We start from the raw sequence: 16,727 nt of genomic DNA on the forward strand, positions 1-16,727 counted from the left end.
TGGCAGAGGAGGCTACAGAGGAAAGAAGGAACTTTCCCACCACTTCTTTTTGATCATCTTACATCTGCAGGTGCACTAAAGCAAAGCTGCATTTGTCTTCCCAGGTCTTAACATGATGAGCAGGTAAACAATTGTATTGATACATACACAGATTATTTATTTGTTTACTGACTAGTCTAACGTGGCTTTTCAGATATTACATTGTAGTGGTCAAAGCACACCTTCATAGCAGATTTTGATACATTAGGCTGCATGTCCTTTACAAACTTTGCCTTCTTTCATGACAGAGCAGCCACCTGGAAAACAACAACGTGGCCCAGAGTGCAACGCTCCATTCGTACTCTGAGCCGTAAAAAACCCCTGGAGCCCGAAGGAGAAAACTCCAACTTCTGCCGGTGTCTGACCACCTTGGACCTGGTGGGCCTGGGTATCGCCAGCACACTTGGGGCTGGGATCTACATTGTCACAGGGGAGGTTGCTAGAGAGGTCGCTGGCCCAAGCATTATCATCTCATTTTTTGTTGCTGCAGTAGCTTCTATATTTGCTGGGTTGTGTTATGCTGAGTGTGCAGCTCGTATTCCAAAGACAGGCTCGGCCTACCTCTACTGCTACGTGAGTGTAGGGGAGGCGTTGGCCTTTGTGACCGGATGGAATCTGATTCTGTCTTACGTCATTGGTAAGTCCCCAGGCTGCACAAGAAGAAGAAAATGCTCTTTCATATCTGAACTTGGAGATTCTGTTTCGAGCTCCTTGCCAAGGCCAATGTTTAGGTTTGTGGAAGTGGCTCTATCACCACCTGTTGTGGTGAATTTGTAACAACGATTTCAAAGTTAAATTTGCTCCATGGCTTTTTTCCATTGAACATTGTTTAGCTGTCGTGTATTTCAGGATGTCCAGTTGTCTAAACTACTCTAATCAATATGATCTCGATGTCTGAGAACCTTCCCTCGCATCCCAACTCAGCGTGATGAATATAAATCAGCATGCAAATATGTTCTCAAAATACAAATGTGTGAAAAACTGATAAAGTTAACTGAACTTCTAAATTGCACCTATTCTGGGGTGTTTGTGGCTTGCGTCAGCATCTCTCATAAGTGGTTAAAGGAAGAACCATGTCATTGATTGCCAATGTTCATCAATTACATTTCTGTGAATCAAACTGTTAGTTTATTTTTTTAGTATGTGTCCTTTTTATTTTCAGGAACATCCAGTATGGCAAAAGCCTGGACCGGGGTTTTTGATGATCTGATAGACAACGTAATTGCCAAAACTCTAACAAAGTACATCCCAATGAATTCACCTGGCCTGGCTCAATACCCAGACTTCCTTGCTGCAGGGCTGATTATGATGCTTGCTGGTAAGAATTAACTTTTTAAGTAAAAAAAAATATATGAATATATTGTAAATGTAATAATAGATTAAATTTACAGGTCATTATGTGGTTTCAGGGACTTTGGCTTTTGGTGTGAAGGAGTCTACTATTGTGAACATAATCTTCACTGCAGTGAATGTGATAGTGTTGGTTTTTATCATTATTGCTGCATTCATAAAGGGAGACTTACACAACTGGCGCATCAAAGAAGTGTCATTTCTCAACACGAGTCAAATGCTGTAAGTTTAATGTGTTTTGTTTGTGTTTTTATTTTAAGCTCAAAGTATATTACTATGCGTTTAGACTCGGCAATTTTTTTTGTCTAGGTTGAGTGATTGCTAAAATATAGACTGCTGTTCAAATGGGAATGGATCACATATAAAATGTCATTTGCAACTTTATTTCTAAATCACAAAATTAGATGAAAAGCATCAGAGGAACTTACAAAAACATACTTACAAAAAAAAAAGAAAACCATGGATATGGACTAGAGGTGTGAATCAATTAAAAATGTAACTAATTAATTGCATGTGTGACCATAGTTCATGATTCAAAACACATCTTCTTTCAAATTTCTAAACACCCTGAATTAAGTAATTGCACAGGAATTGTCTTTATCCTGAACAGTTACATTTTAGAGTGGAAACATGTCATTGATTTTGTTTACACTAAAACTATTTTTGTTAAAGGCTAATATTTTTCTTCATGAAAGTATGACACCTTCTGCCGGCAAAATCAAACACAATAACAGAGTGCACAAAAATAAAACAAATCAAAATTTGGGAAACTAAGATGAACTACAGAAGCAAACATGTTTGGTATCAGTGGAGATGCATGCATCTGCATTAAAAATATGAATTATTGTATTTAGTTATGAGATTGTGGAATTTACTTTTGCCCTAACCGACAATTGTTTTTTGTGCAGTAATGACACATTGGACCACAGAATGTCTGACTTGGGTAAAGGCGGGTTCTTACCCTTTGGCTTCGATGGAACTTTGGCAGGATCTGCGACTTGCTTTTATGCTTTTGTTGGATTTAACTGCATTGCCACAACAGGTACCGCTGCAGAACCTTCCATTCTGTTACTCCTTGCTTTTTTGAGTTAAACTGGTCCCCATGATTAAAAGGCAGGCATCAGCTATCATGCATTTAAAAATTGTAATTTCCAGCAGCATTCAAACATTTACCATGCAAAATGGAAATAAATGGATTAAAAAAAAATGCTGTAATGACAAGTGTGTGTGTGTGTGTTGCAATTCACTGAATTCAAGTATATCCGTAATAAAAAACAGACAAACATTTATTGTTTAGTTGCAATTTTCTGCGCATTTGTGGTTACCTAATAATTCCATGATTGTATTTAGTTTTTATTGAACTGCTGTGATCTCTTTCACCAGGAGAGGAAGTGAAGAACCCACAGAAAGCCATACCATTTGGGATTGTGTTGTCCCTGCTCATCTGCTTCCTGGCCTGTTTTGGTGTCTCGGCTTCTCTAACACTCATGATGCCGTACTACCAGCTCGATAGCCACAGTCCCCTACCTGTGGCCTTTGAGTATGTTGGCTGGGAGCCCGCAAAGTATGTTGTGGCGATCGGATCCCTCTGTGCACTCTCAACAAGGTATTGTACCCTGATAATTTAAGGCTGCTTTTATATCTGGCTTTAATGAGCTGTACAGAGCTAAAATTCTCAGTTTGAAAACCCAGTCAGTTACAAGAGCGGCTCGTTTTCATCGCGCTGTAACTCAAATCAAGCACTTGTTCAAAATGAAAAAAAAAAATTCTATCAAAAAGAACCTGCCTCTCATTTTCCCCCTAAAGCTTAGTTCAGTGAAATACTGTACCATTGCATGCTGACTGAAGTTAAACTTTCCGTTTGTTCAAAAGACAGGACAATAGCTTCACATGTTTCCAGCCTGAAAATTGGAGATGGTGCCAAAAAGTTGAATTTTTATTCATCAGTTTTATAGTCATTTAAAATATGTATTGTTGAAAAAGAAAATAAACCCTGTATCCCAATTCATTGCATTTTATATATTGTTATTTTGTGTTTGTGCATTAGAAGTATCAGTACTCAGGATCGAAAGTAGCCAGAGCTAATTCAGTATTGAATCGGTTTTGGAAAAGTTACTAATGCACACATTTTCCTAATACTGTTATTGCGTTTTTATTTGGAGTGTCTTTTGGGAAACCTTTTGTTACTTTAGTAATTAATTGATGTCGTAACATTTTTGTTACCCAAAAGGATTTTTTGAGGCTAGTTGAAGTCATTTTGGAATACTTGGGGGGCGGATTCACTAAGATCTGAAATAAAGGGTGATAAACCAGGTGCGTCCCTATGTCCTTTGGTGACTAAGTTTCCTCATTTGCTGCGAGGAATTCTAAGATTGCAGCAATGATTGGTAGAATTGGTGGAGACCGCCTTATTTAAATGAACGATTTGCTTGTTCAACGTGGAGAGTTGAGGCTCACAGAAGCAAACATTGACATTAGAGGAAGTTAAATTGGAGACAGATTGACTTCTGTCTGCTGCAAAAACATTTAATAATGTAGAAAATTAAATAAGCAAATACAAATGTTTTTTTTAAATATTTTTATGTAAACAACTTTAAAACCTAATGATATTTTTTAATTTAATGTGGCTGCTCCGTCAGGTCCTGTAACTTTGCTCTGATCAGTCCATGAAAAATAGGCAGATTTGGACAGAAAACTGCCATTTATCCGCGTTAATGCAGCAACACAATCTGTCAATCAGTTGCACCATTTAAAGATGATTTACTGACCATCATTCAGAGTCGGCGCCAAGCAGCATTAACTGGGGGGGCATTAAGAAAACTGCGGGGGTCACTCCCGGTCCGGACATAAAAAGAAGCAACGTGTAAGTCACATTACTGGTGAATTAAAATGTTATTGATGCATAAATAAATAAAAATCAAAGAATTGATGTTTCGTAAAACATGCACATATGTGGTGTAATAAATCTACAGGTGCATCTCATTTCTTATGATCAACTTCCGTGTGTGTTGACGGCTGCTGTTAGCGGTATTTATAACGTGCAAAATATTTTTTTACTATCTTAAAAAAGCTGTCATTTTTCATTTCTTGAAACCTCCAGCGCATCACACTCGGTCACGCTGTAGAGCTACAGGTACTCTATTGATGACAGATGATGATGCGCTGATCACTTCTGAATGCAGGAATAAAAGAAGTTTATAATATCAGGGGTAAAAAAAGAGAGATTTTAACTGTTACTTGGACAGAAAAATGTGACCGACCCTTCAAATCAACCTGTTACTTTGTTTATCAACAAAAGCGTTTCAAATTAAAAAATACGCTTTATCATTTTTACGGATTTCAGTGACATTTACAAGCGTGATGAAAACTCTATATTACGTGATTTCCAGTCGGCTCCCAAAAAATGTCATTATGGCACAGTCCGCCTCCTTGACTTCAGACTGCCTTCATTGACAAACTACGCGCTTTTGGTCAATTTACGCGCAGTGGGCGTGTCAGGCGCATAAAAAAGCATTTAAGTCCAGACCAAAGAACAACACGAGGCAAAAAAATTACAGATAGATACAAAAGGAAATGAATTTGATTTTTAAGTAAAAAAAAAAAAAATAAGAAAAAATTTAAAAAAGTAAATTGCATCTGTTTTTTTTAAAAAAAGGTTTTTTTTTTTTTGGTGTTAGAAATACCTATAATGTATGGCTGACTTTCCACTTTTTTTGGATCCTCCACAGTCTACTTGCAGCAATGTTTCCAATGGCACGGGTGCTGTTTGCCATGGCCAGAGATGGGCTACTCTTTAAGAAACTCTGCTATATCAGTGTCAGGCATACTCCAGTGGTTGCCACTCTGTCTTCAGGAGCAGCTGCTGGTAAGTTTGTGTTGGTAACTTAAACATTTGTCAGATTTTCCACGAGCTTTGTTTAATGCTTTAAAACATATCAATTTGATTGAATGCATTTACATTTTCTCTTCATCCAAAAATGTGGGGTTCACAAGAGATTCTAAATTTACTGTGTGCTTTTCAGTAAATTAATTGTGCTTTTGCTGATTATTGCATGCATTGTTTACCATTGCAGCTGTCATGGTACTTTTGCTTGACCTAAAGGCATTGGTTGACATGACTTCCATTGGGTTCATCTTTGCACACACACTTGTTGCAGTGTGTATTCTTATATTAAGGTATGTACCAATATCTGGAAAACATTTATTTTTAAAAAAATATTACAAAATTGTATAAAAACCTGGTTTAAAGTGATGGTTAAGTTGTTTTTTTTTGTTTATTTTACAATTCATCCATTAGAGGAATCTTTGTTAATCCAATATGGATGTACCTTTATTAAAGAAAGACATGACTTTCAACTTAAGTTTAAGAAAGCTTATAGATATTAATTGGACAAATACCTATTAATGTTAGATTCAAACATATCACAACAGTGGTGATGGTTAAAATGGGAGTAAGTGACTGAAAGCCCTCAGAGTTCATGAAATGTATAGAGGGCTGTCTTAGGCAGGGGAGGGCAGATTTCCCCGGCCACTTCGTCCTGCTTTTACCAGAGGATGCTGACATGTTCCCAGGTCAGCTAAGAGACATAATCTCTCCAGCGTGTCCTGGTTCCTTCCCAGTGTTTCCTACCATTGAGATCTGGCCTACTTCACCAGTAAGGCATCTGGAATACATTCTAATGAGGTGCCTGAACTTTCTCATCTGGCTCTTAAAGGAGCGTAGGGCAGGATTAAGAGATCAGACTCCATAGTGTAACTGCAGCTATCAGCCCAGCCACTGCGGCAACACGCATCAACTGTTTGTTTATCACGGAGCACAGCAGGTACCGTGGGTAGAAGATGAATACCCGACCGAACGCTGACAGGACCCCACGGCACCGGTCGGGTTCGGACAGATATTTAGAACTGGTGGATGTAGAATGGAGCACAATTTTATAGGAATACACCGTTGAAACATTACTTTTACTGCACAATAACATTGATTAACTTTGATACATGGATTATGTAAATAGATCCGATCTGTCTCTTGTGTGCACTGCGCCCCTGTTTGTGTTTCACTTCGCTTTTTACTTGTGCGCTGATCTGATGTTGATATTAATAGAATTGCTTACCACTAAAACAAACGTACATACAGGGCTTTAAATGAACACCCGCCAACCTGCCAATTGTGGGTAAAAATTTACTTTGGCGGGAAACATTGTAGCGTTACTAGCCATTTTGACTGAAGAATGAAACAAATACCACTGCGTCTGTATCGACACTCATAATGTAGTTTATTTTTGCTGGAAAATAATTTGGCTGGTGTAAAATGTGGTTGGCTGGTAACTTTAATAATCTACTAGCCATGTTGGCTGGTGATCTAAAAAGTGAATTTAAAGCCCTGCGTACATATGTAATTTCTTTGAGAAAGAAGAAGTTTTCACTGTTGGGTCAGACTCGAGGAGAAAACGCGGTCTTATCTACACTAACTGTGACATGGTTATTTATTTACTCTGTTCATTTACTGTTTACCGCAAGTCTGTTCTTCAAGTTTGCTCCCAGGAGTTCACAAGTACGGCGTATGCATACTTAGAATTCAAAAAACGACCATAAACTTCTTGAACATCTGAAACTAGTGCAGAGAAAACAACCTGCTCTTCAAAGACCAAAAAGCTCATCATTGACTCAGGGTTTCGGAGTTCTCATGTGTTCAGATGCGTCCAGCTACAGTATATCTAGTCAGATCTTCCGACCTCTTTTTTTCTGTTTTGATGATTAGCTATGGACTATTTGTGAATATGGAGAGTGTTTAATGTGTAATTAATTGTATTAAGGATTAAATAAGTTCACACTTCTGCTGTTGTATTTCAAAATTTTTTAGTTTTCTAAACTGTTCTTTTATCATTTTACATGTTCAAAATAAAGACGTCAATCAAGTATATAGTTCATAGTTGTATTTGTTGAGGATGTAGCGGAGAGACAAGTTATTCTATGTGGACATTTACGATTAACTGCCATCTATTTGCAGGTGAGAAGGTGCACAATATATAGGCTGCTTAAAATGGTTCCATTTTATAAATGTATATAAAGAGAAAAAACACTTTAAATCATAATACATTGAACTTGTATAGCACTTTTATGGACACTCAAAGACACTTTACATGGGGAATTAAAAAAAGCCCGTTTGAACAATGGGTTTTACCAATAGACAGTGTTGTATGGTCTTAAAATGCTATCCCTTGGGGGAAAAATACTTTGAAATATTTGACTTTTTATTTTCAGATACAAAGAGGACCCTGGTTTTGAGGACACATCAGAACCATTCACTGTAACAGGGTTGCTTAAGCCCCCATCTCGACCTACAAAGCGCACCTCTAAAAATGTCAATGTCATCATTATCATTATCTGTAAGTTTTTCTTTCTACCTGAAGTTGTACCTTTGACAGCTGATTTCCAGTGAATTTAGCATTGTTGTCAGTTAATTGACTTTTGACAACATCATCAGATCTTATTACAAAATGTATTAGATGTCATTCATTTACAAATAGTCTGAAAATGTTAATATTCCATCATGATTCAGTATTTTTAGTGGTCATTCTGAGCGTGATCATGTCTGAGGCCCGAAGCTCGCTCCGCAGGAGAGAGGTGTGGAGTGTCCTTTTCGTGACCATCCTCATTGTGATCTTTATTCTTGCCGTCATCTTGATCTGGAGACAGCCACAAGGAACAACTAAAGCTGCATTCATGGTAAGCCAGTAAAGTTATGGTTTTTATAAGTTCAGATTTATTTATAAAATGAACAATACTCATTAAATATTTTGCAAGATTATAGCAGGAGCTGTTTTACATCTCAGGTCCCATGGCTTATCAATGCAGCCACAGTTACAGAGGTGCTTGTTTTTGATCAAATCTAATCAATCTTTATTTATAGAAAGCACTTTTCATACAATAAAATGCAGCTCAAAGTGCTTTTACTAAATTGAAAGAAATAAAAATAAATAAAACACACACCCCGTACAAACCCTGTCCATACACAGGTTAAAGTAAGGACAATGGCACATGCATGGGTACAGAAGATCTAGGTAAGGAGACATCACAAGGAGCCATCTGCACCTGGAGCAGAACACAGACCGTGGGCACAGGGCACTGAGAAAGAGCCCCCAGCACGGTAAAATGGGGCGACCGTGGCTCAGGTGGTAGAAAGTCGTCTTCTGATCGAGAGGTTGGGGGTTCGATCCCAGTACCTGACTGTGTCGAAGTGTCCTTGGGCAAGGCACTGAACCCTAAGTTGCTCCCAATGGTCGACTAGCGCCTTGCATGGCAGTCCTGTCCCATTGGTGTGTGAATGTGAGAGTGATTGGGTGAATGAGCTGATATGTAAAGCGCTTTGAGACTGCTTCAGTGTGGTGATAAAGCGCTATATGAATCAAGTCCATTTACCATTTAAAATAGCAGAAGCCATTTACCATCACTGAGGGCCACGAGACAGTCAGCACTACTGCAGCCACGGCCCATCACAGCCCCCAGTGCAGAGGAAACACTAGGATAGTAATCCTAAAAGATAAAACTATTTTTTAAAAAAACCCCATAAAAGAACAAACCTAAAACTATAAAAACATTTTTGTTTTCAGATAAAAGATAATCCTAAAATGAATAAATAATGAGTTAAAATCTAATTTGAAAAGGTGGATCTTAAATGTTCTTGTGTCTGTTCTTGATGTATTGTAACTCATCAGATCATATATTGGAGTAATGATTTTCAAAGGTAAAAAGCAGACATAAAAGGTTATGCAAGCAGGACACAAATGTATACATTGATTCCAGAGTAAAAATAATCTACCAAAATAACAAGGACGTAAAGTTCCTAAATCACCATTGTTTGCTGATGCTAGATAAAGACACACCATACATACTGCTTCCACAAAACATTTTATGTCATGACCATCATATTGTAAAATTTTGCAATTCAATGTTTTTCATGCACTGCTGGTATTTTTGAGAATGACTATTTATGAATTAATAAACAGTCTCCTTCACCTTTAGCATGATTGGCTTACAAGTATAACAAGAAGGGATGTGCTGAGCATTGATAAATAGGGCTCGATGGTGCATAGCTGCCAACTGTGAGAAGACTTCTCAGGATGGAGGTACGTTAGGCCTATAGGGTGCCTCTGGTCCCCAAACCCCATTGAGAGTTGGTGTTGTAATCCCAAAGATTTTCATCCGTCAGGACACACCTGTCTCGAGGCAGCCAGCTGCTGTCACCAAGCCTGAGTGCATATGTGTAACAATTTGATAGTTTTGTATTGATGTGCGAAGAGTAACTCACACTAATGATTTCATCAGTATGCTGCTACAATTTCAGCAAACCAAAAAATGGCTGCTTTGTGCAAGGAAAATTTACAATTATGTAGGTCACTGTCAACATTGTATGGATAAAATGCATTATTCCCTATTACGCATTTTTCAAGAGTTTAAAGGGGACATATCATGCTTTTAAATCCTTTCTTTTCAGATATAAATCATACAGTTGTGGTCTATATAAAGCAGAACTGCAATGCTTGGGTCTGAATTCCTCATTATTATAGCTCCACCCCTTTTCTGATGTGCTTCTGAGAGCAACTTGTTTTGGTGCGGTTTCTTTAAATGCAAATGAGACACTTCATACCCCGCCCCCTCTCCAGGTTGCAGAGTCCAGAGTTCAACTCCACCCTGTTCGGCCATTTTTTATAGTTTGATAGAAGAGATACGATTATGTAGCAGCGCAGAAAATGTTTATTTACACGTTATTTACAAAATGTCAACAACAGAAGACTTGTCCATCCAGCCTTACATGTTCGAGTCAGAGTCGGACCTGGCAGAGCGAGATGAAAATGAAGATGATGAACCTGCAGAACCCTAACAAGTGAGCTAATGCTAGCGCCAAGCTAACATCACGAAATGCATTTTAATACAGTCTTTTCACAAAAATGGCAAAATGAAATGACTAATGAAAACTTTAGACTTAAATTAAATCACGTAGGCCATATCACCAAGGATCTAAAACGAGCACACAGTGCTAACATATGAAGACGGTGCAACTGCTAATGCTAACAAAACGATGACAGGGACGTCTTATCATCACACTTTTTAGCGTTATTTACAGCTTACCGAAGTGCTCTGTTCGTCATCTCCAAAGATAGAAGGAATTGAACCCTCAATCAGACAAAGTCTTTGGGCAAATCCTTCTTTATACTGGCGGAGGTTGCTGAAGCAGTCATCCTTGAAGTGCTTCGCGCACACAAAAATGACCTTACCCACAGATGTGGGTACATTTCTGTGAAAAATAAAACTCAACCAGGACCTTCGAAAAGGTTCTGATGCTGGGAGACGGTGTAATGAAGCGTGTGGGTTACTACATCCAACAACCCAACATTTTGACTTATCCTCTCGTAATTTCGGCATCCTTGAGCTTGGACTACAAAATAAAAGTGAGAAATAAAAATGGCGGATTGCTCGAAGTGTTGGACCTGGAGTCGATGTCCTAATTTAGCAGTTCCGCTGCAAATACTGTGACGTTATTGTTAAAAAAACATAATAGAGAATCTAAAAATCGAAACAGATTGAAAAATGACCAAAACAGAATATAAAGATCACCTGAAGAGACTAATTTGAACTTTTCTGTGCTTCTAAACACTAAATATACAACAAAATGCATTTAAGGGATAAAAAAGTGGATTTAGCAAGTGTCTCTTTAAATGAGGCAATTGCACAATGCTCTGTAGCACTTCCATTCTTCTTCTTGCTTCTCTCGACGAGGTCAGTCGCACTCTCTGTTTCTCCCTCCCTTCCGTCTTATCTCTCTCCCAGCTACCTGCTTTGTCAGGTCTTGTGAAACTAACAAGAGCCTCTCTCTGCAACTCATCCAAAACCGGAATAATGGAATTAATTAGTTGGTCTCTCAGTGCTATCGATCAGATTTTTTCGACGCAAAGAACCAGGGGTGGTGACCCCGCATGTCCAAGCGGGACGTTTGCGGCTGGATACACACTTGACCCTTGGAACAAGTGGCGAGTTGTGTGTCTGTCCATCCTTTCCGTGGAAGACGTGGAGGACATCTACATGATTGGAATAATGATAGTAGGCATGCTGCTGATCGGAGCTGGTGGCTTCCTAATCTATCGAAAAGTCCGTACTACGCTGGCGACTGTTTTGGAAAAGCTGCCAGTGATTTCTGAAGGATGTAGCAGGGCTCTGAACACTCAGACTCATGTGTTGATCGATATCAAAAGCAAGCAAGAGCTGCTTTTGGATCGTCTACGCGTTATGGATAACAACTGGGAGAAGTTCGAGACCCGGCTTGGAAGTGGAAACTAGGCCATTCATTGGATTACAGCAGAGAGACCCAGGACAGAAGGCTATTGGAAATTAACATAGCCTGTATCAAATCACATTGCTTATCTCCCTTTCGGCTCCCCAGCTGCCAAGGCTAAAGCCAAGGTTGTCTCAACTCTTATCACCAGGAAGTTTCTGCAGACGGCGGCTCTTACCCCCCACTCCCTCCCCCCGCTCCTTCCCTACATTCCTCCTGGAACTGTTGATGCTGAACTTTTCCACACGTCATCTGGTTGTCAGTAACGCAGCTACAGGTCTTCAACTTCAAATGCCTCGTCGGCCATCTTTCCCCACCTCCCAACCGCAGCTGCATGGAGGCGTGGTTGCAGCACGCCCATGTCCCCAAACGGCTGGACTCCTGTTGTTCTTCCCACCTGACCCCCTCCCCCAGCCAACCTCCCACCCAACCCTTCCTACATGCCTTGTCTCGAGTTGTTTGACTGTGTCATGCTTACATTTATGTTTGCAGAGGCGTTTTTTTTTTCCTGGTTTCACACTGCTTTCTCAGTTTAGGGAAATCAGTTTCAAACTGGCAGTTTTTTTTCCCCTCACCCCTCCTCTCCTCCTGTTATTGATCCCTTTTTCACCTAAATATGTGGGCGCCGCAAATGGCTGCTCCGGTGTGTTGATGTGTCTCTCACTGCAACTACCTAGTCAAATTCCTCGTATTGTTCTAAACTGTACCTGGTCAATAAAAGATTCTGATTCTGATTACAGCTTCACATGCAAGGATAAATCTGTATGTGAACAGTAATTCTGGTTACATTCAGAACACTTAATTAGTTCACATCTTAATTTCTGCTACAGTTTTTGGTTTCTCATTACTTTCTTTGTCTAATGTTGTATGGTTTATTGTAAATGAAGAAAGGCATTTAAAGTCCTAGTTGCATGATAAAACAAGTACATTTGAACCGAGAACCCAAAGATAATTTTGCTATGACATCTATGGTCAAATGTTTTTAGTATAAGAGAAAATAAATAACATTTCTGTGTTGTCGTCTGCCTGTGAAATCAGCTTTTTCTGTATTGTGACATCATAGAGGGGACTCGACTTGGCTGCCCGTTTCTGGCACACTGAATTGACATTCAAAGCTTTGATTGGGCCATGCCTGGTATCAGTGGATAGGTCTGACCCTGCTAGAAGTCATGGTCAGCGCTCAGAGCCTGAGTCCAACCTAATGGGAGAAGCAGTGTTGAGACAGCAGGCCTCCTTTGCTTCGACGCTGCTTCTGTATTTGCGCCAATGTGCACAGACAGAAGCTGAAATGTTGGCTTTATTTAAATGTTTCTCTTATACTACAATTAATGATATTGATCATTAGATTCTCTATTTTCTATTAAAATTAACTTGTTGTATGCCTCGGACTTTAAGAAGATTCACATTAAATTTAAGATTTTTTTCTTGTTTGTCGACCCCGGACCTGTCATGTTTCCATTGCCGCCACACATTGAGTAAAGGGGTTTATATTAGTGTTGGGACAATATAAAAAAAAATCTAATTAGAGACAGTAATTGATAAATATTGTTGTGTGATTAATTTAGATTAATCAAGATTAGACACGAGAAGCAATGTTTTTCCAATTTAAATGGATTTTGGTATGACTGTCAATGAAAACAATAAATGAGCTTAAACAACAAAATAGTCTTATTTTCACCAGTGAGTGATATTTTTTATTCATACTGTACATTATTTGATTGCATTGTTCACAAAGCAGAACTTAAATTTAAGTAAGCTACATTCATGCTTTTCTGCATTTAAAAAAAAAAAGAAACTTTCAAAAACATTGGTTTTTGTGTATTAAGATAAAAAACAACACTTGAACACAGTGCAAAACAGTTGGCATGAAATAAACATACCAACTGATGAAGCTGATTAATTTTGTTTGAAGTAGGCTTTCTATATAGCAGTTCATAAATTGGGTCAGTCGATTCTATCTGTTGCAGTGCTTCTAGCCCCGCCCACATCCTCTACCACCGAGGGTCAACTGTCCACTACAATCATTTTTCCAGTTACTTTGTTTTTGTCATTCATTGACATTCATTTTGGCTCTGAACCCTGACATCTTGAGTGTTGGAGCAACACTGCCTGCTCGGAGCATTTTAGAGCTAGCACTGTCCGAGTGCACGTGCTAGCGGTCCATGCTAGCCGTAACATAATTAGCGTTGAGGTTGTAGCGAGGGCTGCAACATTTCCGGTGAACTAAAATGAATATCCCAGGTTCTCCTGTAGTCTGTGCATCAGTAATATGGGTATACTGGGAACTTGTGAAAAGAGAAAACTTCCACACTGTTTGAAATGCAAAAAAAGTTATTCTGTAATTAATTAATCGCAATTAACACGTTAAAGTCCCAGCCCTAGTTTTTATATATTTACGTATACAGTTTGTCCTTTTGTTGGCTGCGGTAATCCAAGTATACCTCCTGATTCCTGACTGTTCATAGGTTACTGGTGTGCCCATAATTCCCGTCCTAAGTATCTTCATTAACACATACCTAATGGTTCAACTGGAGGGAGAAACTTGGATTAGTTATGCTGTTTGGATGGCAGTAGGTAAGAATCTTTTCAAATAAACAACACACCCATAAATGACTAAATGTGTCATCAGTATTTATTATTTCTGAATAAATGTTCTGTAAAGTGCCACGTTGTTTTTTTCCTCAGGCCTGATCATTTACTTTAGCTATGGGATACGACACAGCATCCAAAAACGACGGATTGCGAGTGCTCCTGCTGAGATAAACATTGATAATGTCAACAGCAATAATGCCGATTCTGCTGCCTGATGCATTGTTTTGACATGCAGAGTTTCTTTGTCATTGATTTTTAAGATGGTCAAGGAATCACCTTGAAATCATTTTAATGCAATAAGAATGAGAGTGATCTATAACTTAATCTCTCATTTTTAATCTTTAAAAAATGTGCACTGATTTACAAATGATTTTCAGTCATTTTACTTTGCAGCTATTGTATTTGTTATTCAAAATGTGGCAAAAATATTTTTGATTTTAAGAATATAACAGTGGTGCTTCCCTTTTAAATATTGATGTTTGATGTAAAAGATGAAAATAATAAATTGTAATAAAATTAAATGAAAAATCATTCTTTCAACATTGTGTTATTGTTAAAAATACAGCACAGTTACTGTATATCATCCATCCATTTATTTTCCGACATGCTCACTCTTTTTCATGGTCGCTCTAGGCAGGGGTACACCATTGACAGTGCACCAGTCAATACCTTGAGAAAACCCACAAACACAACACACACACTCCATACAGAAAGGACCCAAGTGTCACAATGGGGCTTGAACCCAATAACTCCTTGCTGTGAGGAGGATGTGCTAACCTAATATGGCACATTTTAAGATGTATTGGAAAGAAACAAACAGTCCCCCTTGAGAAACACACGAAAGTGGAGAGAGAACTCATTTAACAGGAAGACACTACCAGTAAAACAAGCTCAGCAGTTGAGACATTATGTGTAGAACAGTTTAATTGAATAGAATGGAAGAGAAAAACACAATTGGTCCTAAACTGGTTGGATTGGGAAGGGCAGATTGACTGCTTGGAAGCCAGGATACCTTCAGAAAAATGAGAGGAGAGAAAGCAGACGCCGTGACACGTCATGGCAAAACTAGGAAGAAGTCTGCATGAGTAAAACAGTGAAAAAGGACCAAACCCTTCATTCTGTAAGAAAATATATATATTTTGTTATTTAACCCTCTACTTGTTCAAACAAGCACACACAGAACACGCCAAGCTAAACTTAATCTCTATTGTGTGCATATTTTTTTTCAAACACATGTACGCTGGTTAAGCTAATTAACATGGTGTTCATTAAAGCTGCAGTAAGTAAATTTTTTGGCATCATTTGGTCATAAATCCATAAACATCATTGAGCATATGGAAATCAAAAGTGTTCTGAGTGGAAAGTGAATCTATTCTCCCTCTCCTTGCTCTGTAAATTAAGTTTAAAAATCCAGAAGCATGACATTGGATGTTAGCAATCAGAGATTTTTCTACAAACACGTGTGCTCCATGGGTGGTTTGGGCGTTATTATTGGCTGCTCGACTGAAGTCCGGTGCATTCACGTACCAAATGCAATGACGGACGTTCCAGCAAAAGTCTCCATCGCAGCGTTAGACACAACAGTTACACAGCAAATCAGGCGGAAAAAGGCAGACTGATATGGAGAAGCAACAGAATAAAGGCACAAACATACTGTAGGGTGGATGAGCTGTGAAATAAGGGTTACTGAAGTCTTGTCAGAATTCGCCTTTTATTGCTGAACAGAGGAGCAGGACAATCGCACACAGTGCTCTTACACACCATCCACACTGTCAGCACATGAACTAACACACTCCTTTTCCTCCGGCCCACACTTATTAATCCTCATTCTACTCCCGCCAACCACGAACTAATGCGAGAGTGACGACAAAAACAAAAGGAAACGTCACAATCACATACATTAATTCAGGGCGGCAAACACACACGGAAACACCCGAGGTGGCAACCCAGACATGGCAACACAGAACAACATTAAGGCTGGATTCACCAGCATCACAATACTCTGGAGGCATAGACTGCTTGGCATCCTCCCAGATCCCCGTGACTGTGCAGGGTCTGCCGCACGTACTGGTGTCAGAGGGAGAGTGATAACAGATGGGATAAATCACGTGTAAACCTGAGGGAAGCTTATTCAAGGTGAAATTATTTTACAGTCTGGATGGAGAGTGATGGTTGTCATTCTGCCCTGAGCACCAGCTGAGATCACAGCCACCTCTGACTTCTCTGGCGGGGACGGGCTGAAGGCCTTACAGAGTGATACGTGTGTTCATGTCAGAGTCTCTAAAACACCAGAAAACTCTCCACTAACACAAGATCAAGTACCTACATTTGTCACTAACCTCTATTGCAGGGCTATTTAACTGGCAGCCCACGTCCAAAACTGGCCCATCTATCCAGAGTTACTGAATAAATTGTT

General features: G+C 39.1%; 1 protein-coding gene across 1 annotated transcript in view; it reads left to right on the forward strand.

Annotated features, from left to right (window-relative positions):
- The first annotated feature begins 252 nt into the window (after nt 1-252).
- Nucleotides 253-16,727, forward strand: part of LOC114476992 (cationic amino acid transporter 2-like) — a 39,061-nt gene continuing 22,586 nt past the window's right edge. The window contains exons 1-9 of the mRNA XM_028469015.1: nt 253-676; nt 1,202-1,357; nt 1,449-1,611; nt 2,298-2,431; nt 2,773-2,995; nt 5,118-5,254; nt 5,463-5,565; nt 7,651-7,775; nt 7,949-8,115. Coding sequence (XP_028324816.1) covers nt 253-676; nt 1,202-1,357; nt 1,449-1,611; nt 2,298-2,431; nt 2,773-2,995; nt 5,118-5,254; nt 5,463-5,565; nt 7,651-7,775; nt 7,949-8,115 — 1,632 coding nt within the window. The remainder of the gene's footprint in view (nt 677-1,201; nt 1,358-1,448; nt 1,612-2,297; nt 2,432-2,772; nt 2,996-5,117; nt 5,255-5,462; nt 5,566-7,650; nt 7,776-7,948; nt 8,116-16,727) is intronic.

This window comes from Gouania willdenowi, chromosome 15 (assembly GCF_900634775.1).
Source record: "Gouania willdenowi chromosome 15, fGouWil2.1, whole genome shotgun sequence".
NCBI classification, from domain to species: domain Eukaryota; kingdom Metazoa; phylum Chordata; class Actinopteri; order Blenniiformes; family Gobiesocidae; genus Gouania; species Gouania willdenowi.